The 12,494-nt window shown below is 40.5% G+C and overlaps 1 protein-coding gene across 1 annotated transcript in view; it reads left to right on the top strand.

The window, feature by feature from the left end:
* The window catches only part of LOC117535609 (helicase with zinc finger domain 2-like), a gene marked incomplete at its 5' end in the record, with an annotated part of 46,582 nt that extends 42,983 nt beyond the window's left edge, over window positions 1–3,599 (top strand). The window contains 2 exons of the mRNA XM_034200134.1: window positions 2,422–2,589; window positions 2,861–3,599. Of these exons, the coding sequence (XP_034056025.1) occupies window positions 2,422–2,589; window positions 2,861–2,973 (281 nt within the window). The remainder of the gene's footprint in view (window positions 1–2,421; window positions 2,590–2,860) is intronic.
* Window positions 3,600–12,494: the final 8,895 nt, after the last annotated feature.

Raw genomic sequence — 12,494 nt, 5'->3', positions numbered from 1 at the left:
TTTGAAAGTCATCACATAACGGCATTGTAATACACGGTTCGGCTGCATTAAATATTACAGACCTGCCGTAGATATTTATTTATAGAGCCCTGATCAGAAGACCTTTTGACAAACTGGATGAGATGCCGCCAAAACTGAATACGTGACGTGGACCATAAATATATCAACAATTAAACAACATCTTCCATTTCTTTTCACACAATACGTCTCCTTGCAGTATCAACACTAATTCGGCTGACTTTTATATTTGATCCAATTAGTAGATAGTCTATATTTACACCATAACGGTGCACAGCTGATAGAAAGGGACTTTTTTGTAGTTTTTAAAGATATTACTGATTTTCTGAACTACCTTTCCAACTCCTCATGCAGTTGACTGTTACAGGTCTATACAGGTTCATGGTACAATGCATAAGCTTCACATCGAGAGACTGAAACTGTATTTTCCTTTACCGTTCTGTTTTAATTTCACAAGTGAATAGTCATATTATGTTTGATATTATTATGTTTTATTAACTAGACCACTGGTCTAAACCGCACCTCCTAGTGGTTAAAGCACGTTATTGAATTTCGTTGTTGAATAAGTTATATTTGATGAAAACATTTCATTATTAAAAGTAGCCTACATACAAAATAGGGGTCAAAGATAGAAATATAGAATATAAAATATCAAGAAGATACTGTAGTGATCTCTACAATAAAACAGTTTAGTGCAGGACGTCCAAAGATATTAACAGGAGGAGGTGCAAAACAGACAAACTGATAAGGCTGAATTTTACTCAGGTGTAACTAAAGTTTGATTTAAGGGTTGTTTATATTTCACATCATTAATCAGAATCTGCAAAGTAACAAAAATAAATGTAGTAGAGTAGAAATACCAGGTTAACCTCTGAATTGTAGTGGAGTGTCTAAACTCCGAAAGAACAATTTGTTTCTCCGAATCGAAGGTTAAAAACACAAAAGCATTGTACACAATTTAAACCAATCAATATTGTGTAATTAACAAGGATAAACTGATGTTTTTTAGTGGATGAGTAATGGAGATATCACTGTGTAATCATTTGACAGTGTGGGGAATACTTCCGGTTTTATTATGAAAACTTCGAGACCGGAAATACTGTTTTCACCCATGCTAACTTTACATGGAAGCTGCCCCATATACAGTACACGTTCTCCTGGCGAGACCTCAAATCATCTTCGTATATCTATCAAACTGTAGATCCTACACATCCACTGGACGTAGATTATAAAAGTACAATATACACTTCTCGTCAGAAATCGAATCAAAAAGCATTTTAATGGCCAAACTATTCCACAATTTAGGATTTTCCAGAGAGGGTTATTTGTGAATAAACGACCCTCCGGAGCATTTGCGATCGACAGGAGCATGTTGTTTCTTATACGACCACTAGAGGTGCTACACTTTAAAACGTGACTCTGGGTCATATTTAGCTGCTGAACAATCGACCTATATGGTCGTTTTTTGTAGGAGGACAGGTTGTATAGGTCTTATGAAGTCTGAGGGGATTCTGGCTGAAAGGTCAGGCATTTTATTTCTCATTAGACTACAGACTTAAATAGACTAAAGGTTGCTCGACAAAGACATTTTTAGCCAACTAACGTTTTGGCGACTATATGGTATGCTATATATGGTAGCTAGTAAACACAGACAAATATATACACATATTATATGTGTATATACATATAATATATATCCGCTCCCTTCACTGGCTTCCGGTAACTGCTAGAATCCACTTCAAGACACTGGTACTTGCTTACCATGCTGCGAATGGATCTGGCCCTTCCTACATCCAGGACATGGTTAAACCGTACACCCCAGCGCGTGCACTACGCTCTGCATCAGCCAAACGACTCGCTGCGCCCTCGCTGCGAGGGGGACCCAAGTTTCCATCGGCGAAAACACGTGGGTTTGCTGTCCTGGCTCCAAGATGGTGGAATGAGCTCCCCATTGACATCAGGACAGCAGATAGCTTGCACATCTTCCGGCGCAAACTGAAAACTCATCTCTTTCGACTCCACTTCGAGCGTTAGAACTATTAACGAAGCACTTTTATACTAATAAAGGACTGGCTTACCTAAAGCCAGTTGAGTAGCACTTGAAATGTTTGGCTCTATGAAACCTGATGTACTTATATGATTCTGTTTTCTTCAAGGTTGTGTCTTCCTGGTCGAATGTACTTATTGTAAGTCGCTTTGGATAAAAGCGTCAGCTAAATGCAATGTAATGTAATATATTTCAGTTGAGAGGGACAGATTCAGATCTTTTTTATATAGAGACTGTTTTGGGCTTGCAGACGACAATCCCACGACTCCATCTGGTGTTCCAGTGCTGGACAGAAGAAACCAAACAACAACCTCTGTTGTTTACTGATGGCTCAACATGTCTTATTTGTCTTCTAGGAAGTGAATGGAGCTACGTCATCATATCTACAGTGTGCTCTCTGCCAAGCGAGCAGATTGAGGTAGAACAGGACGGAGGTTGGCTGTCCAGACATCTGGGCTTTGTGGCCGATCCCAACCAGATAAATGTGGGCATCACCAGGGCCAAGGAGGGACTGTGCATCATTGGTAAGTCAAAGATAAGATAAGAAATAAGTTAAGATATACTTTATTGATCCCGAGTTGGGAAATGTTTTCGTTACAGCAGCATGTTAAAACAAGGCATTGCACATAATTAGAAATGAAAAAGACTAGAAATTAAACACATATCAAATATGAACTAGAAATGGCATATTAAATTAAATGTAGAATGTACAGTCCAAGTTTCTGCTACTCATGAATTAATTGTACTCCCTAAAGCTCCTCTGAAGCTTCTTAACTCCCATGTGTCCTCTCAAAGGGAACCAGGAGCTGCTGAACTGCGGTCAGACTTGGAAAAAGCTCCTGGACCATTTCAAGCTTCACAATGCAGTGACGGACGCAGACAAGATCTCAGTGTTGGCTTCCACATAGCTGAAGGCATCTGTCCTCTGTCTGTGCAAGCAGCGCAACAGAGCGCTGCAACAGCACAGCTTCACAAATATGTTTTTTCTTAAATGTTGCAGCAACTTTTTATAGCCTATTCTGAACTTTTAACAAGTTTTTTTGGGCTCTGATTTACATAACGTTTTTTCTTCAACGTGTACGTGTAAAACTTATTTTATCAACTTTATCTATTTTTTTATTTTTAGGTGTGGCAATTTAATTTTCAAGTTCAAAGACTAGTCAGTTGTTGTTGTTTTTTTGTTTTTCCTTTTGTTACTTCAATGAAAGAAAGTGCATCTAAGTAACATTCCAGGCTACAATACCACATGGCATGCTAATGTTGACTCTGGGCAGAATGCAGAGTTCAGGGGCCTCATTTATAAAGGGATATACGCTCAAAAAATGGCGTACGCCAGTTTCTACGCAATGTTTGCGATTTATAAAATACTAACTTGACGGGAAAACGTGCGGTCCTCCACGCAAACTCTAACCCATGCGTACGCACTAAGCACAACAACGGGAGAGACGAGAAACTGCGACACCGTTGGCAGAAGGAAGAATGGAGAGAAATGTGTGGAAATAATACCATAAACAAAATGTTACCTCTCATTTATCATATAGGAAGAATTCATTTTCAAACATTGATTAAAGCCAATCTTAAAATGATTTAACAAACGCCTGTTTGAGACTCCTCAGTGCACACAAAAACATCACCTGGAGAAATAAATAAATACGGATATGTTATTTAAAACCACCTCAAATATGTTGTGTTAATGTTATGACATGTTTTCTCATAAATGATGCGGTTTTGCATTTCTATAGGTTGTACGAGCATGGTTTTATATACTATCATGTTTAATCATGTTTTATGCCGTTTGCTAAGACTTGATAAGTCGCTCATAAAACACAGGTATGGAAACTAAGAACACCATATGTGGTAAATTGTACAGTAATATAACACAACACATTAGTTGTATTTCCTTTAACTGGTGGATATAGAGTTGCTGCAGTGGAGACGCTGCGCACAGCTGATCGACAGCTGGGACACAAACCACCAAATACGAAAACATAATTCAGATCCAGTCGTCATGACTCCACTCCGGAGGGATTCCCCGATCACTTCTTACAGTCTCTCATCAAGGGGGTGTCTCCTGTCTCCGGTACAAACACATTGCCTGAGGAAGGCTATGTGTATTTATTTTGTCATTAGACTTTTTCGGACCACTTATCTATTTATTTTGGTGACGATCCGTCCTCCATGCTGCTGCTCTGGTTCAAACGGCATCCACCAAACAATATGATTTATCTCGACCTCCCCAAAATAACCTAAATCTGACACGGTGTGAGATGTCTTTTTTAGCTGTTCTGTCGTAATTTCCTGCGATCTTCTTCATAAAGTCAGTCAGAATGAATGGGCGTTTCTTTGACTATTTATAGGCAAATATGGGCGTTACGTGAAGCCCGCAAAAGCTGCACCGCATTTCGAGTCGGTTGTGATTTATAAAGGGAAACCGGCGTAGGAAGTGCTGTACGCACTTTCCTCGCCGGTACGCAATGTTTGGTGAATCGGAAAATGTCGGAAAATGTATGTACCTATTTTTTGGATTTCTACTACGTAAGCAACCTTCCCACGTGAATCCTACGCACAGCGTTATAAATGAGGCCCCTGGTCATGTCAGGTGGATCTTTTAATGAATATGCAGGTTTCAATTGTGTTCCACTCTATTAACCACGGTAAAATCATTGTTCCTGTCAAGAGAGTTGACATTTATGTTATATTGCTGGTAAGTCCTATCACTGCCTCATCATTCAGGGAGAGTAGTCTGTCGTTTTTTTTTACGTTAGAACTTCTAATATTGTTTTTGTTACTTCAGATATTGTATATTCAAGGGGTAAGCTTTGGCAACACAAAAGTGAACTAAACATTTTCATAGCTATATTTTTTCATAGCTATGTTGCAAAAGAGCTATTTTTTTACTTTTACATTTTAAATATAAAATGCTATGTTGACTTTAAAGTTCATTTTTAGGAAATTATAGATTTTGTAAAATAATCAGTTTCTCTTTAAGACTTTTACTACAGTGATATGAGTGTAAAAATGTAAAAACAACATTAAAACATTTTCTATTCAGAATGTATCGTGTTTTTTTTCAGATATTCAGAGCCATAAAGGTCCATCTGATCTGATACCAAGTTGTATACCAGTTACAACCGTAAGCGACCTGTTATCATTCAGGAAACGACAGCGAAGTATCTGGGGTGTTTTCTGGCATTTATTCTGAAAATGAACACAACATTCTCTTTACATCCGCGTTGCATGTCACATCTCCACATAACTGCTCACGTCACTGTCACTAGTATTTATGTATACATACTAGGGCTGTACCCGAATATTTGTTCGTTGGAGTACTATTCGGGTTTCAATGTCGTTATTCGGATATTCGTTTTGTTTGTTTTTTCTCAAATTGAATTTATTGAAAACTCCAATATCAACGTAAGAGCTTGTGCCTCTTCGGGGGGTGCTAACACTTAACCATAAACGTTATTGTTTACTTTCTCCGTCTTTATATTATGTAGATATTACTTTTCTCCGTTAATCTCCGTCACGTTGTTTCCAAAGCAACAACAACTTCCTGTCAACAGCGCTACCTCTCCTTCAAAATAAAAGCATGTCAAGCCAAATTACACTTAAGACATTTACAACTGCAACGAAAGTAACAAACACAATGCGATATCCTTTTCAATTTCAAAGAACACAAATTGGGTTACATTAAAAAATAACTCTAAAACAACAATACTGTAGAATAACTAAATTAATGCCGTGAATACACCGAAATACGCGTGTTGAAGCGGTTTGCGCGGGCCGAATATTCATAGTACCCCTCACTGCAGTGCCCAGTACCTCAAGATGGGCGGGAGCTCAACATGGGCGGAGCCTCAACGCCCCTCCTTCTCAACCTTTGAGGCACGTGACGGGACGTAGTAGCTACCCCTCACTGCAGTGCGCAGTACCTCAAGATGGGCGGGAGCTCAAGATGGGCGGAGCCTCAACGCCCCTCCTTCTCAACCTTTGAGGCACGTGACGGGACGGCCCCTCCTTCTCAACCTTTGAGGCACGTGACGTCCCGACTCCCGTGTTGTGTACTTACCCAGTCTGTGGTTATTTAAACACTCCCTGATAAACGTTATTTCAGCGTCAATAAATCAGTGTTAATCCCAGTGTGTTTAGTGTGCAACATCACATGTCATTTAATTTCACCTTCAATTCACGGCTTTCAAAACGTTAGCCACATGCTAATGCTAACCGGAAATGACGAATTTTCAGAATAAAAGTGTTAAATTAATAGTTAGTGTGAACTTCCGTTTTTTTCAGAATAAAAAATCTGTGAAGCTCGTCACGTGCCTCAAAGGTTGAGAAGGAGGGGACGTCCCGTCACGTGCCTCAAAGGTTGAGAAGGAGGGGCGTTGATGCTCCACCCATGTTGAGCTCCCGCCCATCTTGAGGTACTGCGCACTGCAGTGAGGGGCTTCTCGACGGGACGGCCCCTCCTTCTCAACCTTTGAGGCACGTGACGTCCCGACTCCCGTGTTGTGTATTTACCCAGTCTGTGGTTATTTAAACATTCCCTGATAAACGTTATTTCAGCGTCAATAAATGAGTGTTAATCCCAGTGTGTTTAGTGTGCAACATCACATGTCATTTGATTTCACCTTCAATTCACGGTTTTCAAAACGTTAGCCACATGCTAATGCTAACCGGAAATGACGAATTTTCTGAATAAAAGTGTTAAATTAATAGTTAGTGTGAACTTCCGTTTTTTTCTGAATAAAACTGCTTTTAATTAAAACCCTGTATTTAATTTAAATTACGTCATATCAACATTGATTTTAATTTCTTACAGTAGGAGAGGTTTTGGGGGTTTAGGTTTGGGAGGGAGGAAGGAAGATTAGGATTAGGTAAAAAGGTAGGGAGTGGTTAGGATGGGGGGAAGGGAAGGGTTAGATTGAAGGGAGCGAAGAGAACTGCTACCCGGGAATCTATGGCGTTATATTTGTGCCTCTATCCTGAGCACGCAATGAAACATGTTAAGCATAGAAAATGCTATTGAGCGCGCACTTGAACATTTTTGAGCACATAGAAATATATTTTCTCTCATAAAACTCCTGCTCCGTGCGCAAGCAGACCGCTGCACGCGCTCTCTCTCCCCCGCTCGCTCGACCTCTCCAGCCTGTGCGCGCTCAGCTTTGCCTGCGCTCGCTCAAGTTGTCACAGCGTTACAAATGTACCACAAAACCAACCAATCGGAGAACTCGAGAAGGTCAATTCTGATTGGCTGGTCGTCTCCAATCATATCTTCTATCTGAGATGAGAGACGGATTTTCGGTTGCCATCAGGCTGTTGACGTTCTTATTACACATCCATCGTTGACATTTACAGGAGTATTGACGAGATCGATAAGATCGATAAGATCGATAAGATCGACAAGATCGACTAGATACTGCTAATCCTATCACCACTACAAGCAACAGTTACAAGCTACAAAACAGCCACAAGCTACGCTACAAGCCACAAGCTACGCTAGCCGCAAGCTAGTCTGCACAAGCTAAGCTACAAGCTACGCTGAAAACTGTAAGTAAGCCACAGAACACCAAGAGAAGACACCATGCCTGGAGATCAGCTGTGGCTGAACCACATCTAACCAAGCCCTGTAACTGACTGCCTTGTGGACACGATAAGAAGAAGATTTACAGGACATGACAGACTCGAATGAAGAGAATAGCACTACACAGTGTCAGGTGAGTTATACATTTCTAGTTTTCTGATATCACGTTATTGTTTGCAATGCCTGAGTTTGCTAGCCGGCAACATAGCTACAGGGGTAGTTTAAGCAAACCGCTAACAAACCGTAGCCTACATGTACATGAACCCTTCTGAGGTATTGATTACTTGCTGTAAGCATTAGAGGTGGCAGAATGACAAAACATGTTTTTCTCTGTATCACAATTTTGGGTTGACCAGAACCTGGACCAACTTCTGTTTCCTGTTCTACAATGGACATAGAGCTTGCGTTAATTTTCAACCGGACAACTAAACAGATTAGGCTAGAATACCGGAAAAGTTAGCAACACACGTTATCCATGAACAGCCTATTAATCCAACGTTGTGGAATTAGAGAAAAGGGGCTTCTTAACGTGCTTTTATCCGGGGTGGAGGGAGTTACATATTAGTTAAATACAACATTGGGGCGTGTGATTGATATGGATTTAGAGTGGATATTTGAGACTTCTAAACAGTAAACAAAAACGTAACTTATGGGTGAGTGTTTTTATCACAGCCATATTGTCCTTGTGATTCTGTTGATTATTACCTGTCCGTATTATGTTGCAGCTCAGCTGATGTTGGATTGATGGCAAAGGGAGAGGGACTTAAGTGAGAGTGAAAACACAAGGTAAGTTTAAAATAGGTCAGCAATTTCCCATCCTATAGGTTGCTAGATGTATCTAACCCTTTCTCCTGTCTTTGTCTCCCTCTTTCAGCACAAGAACCCCAGGGGGATTCAATGGAGCCTGAATACCCACTGAGACCCCAGAGATGGGGACTCGAGTTTGTGACTCGGACTCGAGTCGCACTTAAGTCGCACACACAGAGACTTCAGACTTGACTTGGACTCCTGCTCAAAAGACTTCGCACTCGACTTGGACTCGTGTTTTGGGACTCGTGAACAATCATTGTGTTTTCTATTTTTGGCGTATTAAAGGTGGGGTAGGTAAGTTTGAGAAACCGGCTCGAGATCGCTAGAATTTGAAAATACACAACCGGAGAAAATCTGCCACTTCCTCACAGAGCCCCTCCTCCAACACACACGAACGCGCACATGACCAATGAGGGCACGAGATAAGTTTGTGCCCCGATGGGAGGCTGACGGGCAGGTAGGCCATCCAGTTACTTTAGCCGGGCCGGCTATCGGGATGTTAAGAGCATTCCATGGAATATAACAAAAAGTGTATCTCGAGCCGGTTTCTCAAACTTACCTACCCCACCTTTAACATTAACATTAACATCATGGTAACACCATGGCGACCGGCGGCACACCTGCAGCTGTACCGCTTGTAATTAGGTTCAACTATAAAAACTTCGAACAAAACGCCGGCGGCACCAACAAAAGGAGCGCACACTGCAAAGTCTGCAATATTAAAATCAAGGATGCTGGTGCAACAATGTCAAATTTCATCAGGCACTTGAAAACTCACCCGGAGAGGTCAGTCCACATTAACGCATATGGACGGTTAGCAAACATGTTTAGCTCAGCATCAGCTATGTAATGTTAACTTAGCTTGCTACTAGCTTTGTAACTGAATATTTGAAAAGATGAGTGAATGTTTGCTTGTCACACTTGTTTGCGTTGAGTGGCGTTGACATCCAACTCTTGACATGACATAAAAAAGGTCGGTAACGTTAATCATTACGTTCCGCTGCCACCATCTACTGGCTAACGTTAAACGTAGAAAAATACATAGTTACATACATAAATACATCTGTCGGTTTATAGGCAGGTTACAGGTTTATTGTTGACCACGTAACGTTAATGTTACAGGTTTATCAGGTTACCATTACACTGGGTTTGAGTGAGAGGATAGAGGAATATGTTTATTTATAGTAGACTTAAAAGATGTCATTAGAGACCCAGTGTAATTAAACAATACGGTTGCAGAGGTCACATTTTAACATTTTTGTCCACTGGCCAAATGGCTAGCCTAGTGAATGTTGAAATGTTACCAGCCACTCAATAGATTGCCATTGTTATTTGTGGCTGGTGCGTGCAACATACAGTACCAGCCACTTGCATGATTTACCAGCATTTGGCTGGTAAATGATGTTAATGGTAGATATCTCTTTTGGAACAGGTCATGTTTTAATATCACCAGTTCAGTATATTTCAGATAATATTGCAGCAATAGTTTTTTAGTTGCAAATGGCACAGAACAAATGTTTACTTTGAAGTACTTTTAACACAGTTTCCCTGCGGGGGATTAATAAAGTATTTGTGATACTGATTTCTGATTCTGAAGTGTTTTGCTTATAAGTTGTTTGCATTTAGCTAAAGTGTGATGTTTGTCCTCATATTGCATTGCAATAGCCTGTTTAAAGTGATCATATAACAAACAACTAATCAGTACTGATACTGTATGCTAATAGATATAGGAGTGATAATAATACAGTAAATGCTTTGAATTTCTTAGATATAGCTGTGCAGTATTCTTAACAGACTGGATAGCAGCAGACAATAGAAGGCTTATTACAACCAGAAGAGACATGAGACTTTTATTTTTTAGAGACTTGAGACTTGACTTGGACTCGTGAACAAAGACTTGAGACTTGATCAAGTCTCACCCCACAAAGACTTGAGACTTGACTTGGACTCGTGACCAAAGACTTGAGACTTGACTTGGACTTGCAAAAAAAGACTTGTGAACATCTCTGTGAGACCCTCACCCTGCACCTGAGTCTCAGCTCTCAGAGCTTTGCAAGCCTCTCCCTGTTCCTTATTTTTGATTAAACAGACGTTAAGCTTCACAATGGTGTGGTCTTTGTTTAGTGAAAAATATGATTACCTCACATGTTGTGTTGCTGTTGTTTTTTGTGATAGTTAAATTGCTCCTGCTGACTTGAGCCAGCCATTCTTTCCTCCTCTCTGTGTCAGTGGGGAAACCTTACATTCATACTCCTTTCTCTGAGCGCTTGGAGCAGCACAGCAAACCATGGGGGAGACGATATGCCAGGACAACACAGAGGAAAAGGCTCAGACAAACTGCATGCATGCTATTCAATGTGTATTGAATTCCATTTATTTACAATGGATGTTCCTAAAACAACACATGTATCATCATGCTGCTGCTGCTGCTGCTAGTGCTTTGACTCATTGTGCTGTCAGTTGACAATCATTGATAGGCACCTGTGGGTCTCCTGTCCTTTCTGAAAGTCATAAAGATTACATTAGTACTTTAGATTACATGTGTCCTCAATTACCAGGGGATTACTGAAACCACCATGAATTAAAGAAATGGTAGAAATTATTCTAATCTGAATTTTGAAACCTTCCCTCCCTCTAAATATATCAATAAACATTAGGATGTGATGCTCCTGACTACCATACAGGTTTAAGAAGATAATATTTGTTTTAAAGAATTCAAAGCAATAAACAACAGCAACAGGCTCTGTAACAAAGGCAACGTTAGCCTAACATGTGTTAACAGATAAGATAGCTGTTCACACTATGTATATTTTCTACTTTTTGTAATGCTATGTTATTTCTATTTAAGATGTTTACATTTTCGATTGTTTAATTCTAGTCTTTTAACTGTCTAATGTACAATGCCTTGTCTTTTGCTGCTGCAGCGTAAACATTTCCCCAATTGGTATCAATAAAGTACTTCTTATCTTATCTTAATCCTCAAATATTAGCACATTTTACTTTAAAAAAAACAAAACACATTGATGTAACTACATACACATATCGATATGTTGTATACATATTACAAATCAAAACCTTTATTGACCACTAATTAGCAAAAATTGCATTTCTATCCTATTATTAATGTATTCAAATCTTGATTCAAATGGCCCGCCACGAACTTCCGGGAACTTTCTGAGTCTCTCTGAACCACGTGACGATCAAGCATTTTGGACTTCCGCTGTCGCAACTCTTCTCTCTACATGGCGCTGGACCAGCCAATCAGAATTGACCTTCTCGAGTTCACCGATTGGTTGGTTTTGTGGCACATTTGTAACAATTTGAGCGAGCGCAGGCAAAGCTGAACGCGCACAGGCTGGAGAGGGAGAGAGAGCGCGGTGCAGCGGTCTGCTTGCGCAGGGAGCAGGAGTTTTATGAGAGAAAATATATTTCTCTGTGCTCAAAAATATTCAAGTGCGCGCTCAATAGCATTTTCTATGCTCAACATGTTTCATTGCATGCTCAGGATAGAGGCACAAATATAACACCATAGAACAGGATGCAACGCGTCATCTGTGAAGCTCGTCACGTGCCTCAAAGGTTGAGAAGGAGGGGCCGTCCCGTCACGTGCCTCAAATGTTGAGAAGGAGGGGCGTTGAGGCTCCACCCATGTTGAGCTCCCGCCCATGTTGAGGTACTGCGCACTGCAGTGAGGGGCTTCTCGAATATTCGGACAAAGTAAAGATTGAAGTGTATGTTTAAATGTTAGCACCCCCCGAAGAGGCTCAAGCTCTTACGTTGAGTCTGGAGTTTCAATACATTCGGAAATGTGGCCGTGTAAAATGTCCTCTTGGGTTGTAGTGGAATACATCAAGGATTCATAAAAAGTATTATACATAGTGCGCACTATAACCACACAAACCTAAAGGGACTTTTGGGGCTCAATAAAACAACTCAATTGCAGCGTGTGGCCTAAATGCCAACGTATTCGATATTTCAGGTCTTATTTTGAAGGTCTTCACCGGAAGGTCTGTTTTTTTCATCTCACTTCTCCGT

Source organism: Gymnodraco acuticeps, unplaced genomic scaffold (assembly GCF_902827175.1).
Source record: "Gymnodraco acuticeps unplaced genomic scaffold, fGymAcu1.1, whole genome shotgun sequence".
NCBI lineage: Eukaryota > Metazoa > Chordata > Actinopteri > Perciformes > Bathydraconidae > Gymnodraco > Gymnodraco acuticeps.
This window is presented reverse-complemented; position numbering and strand designations above follow the sequence as displayed.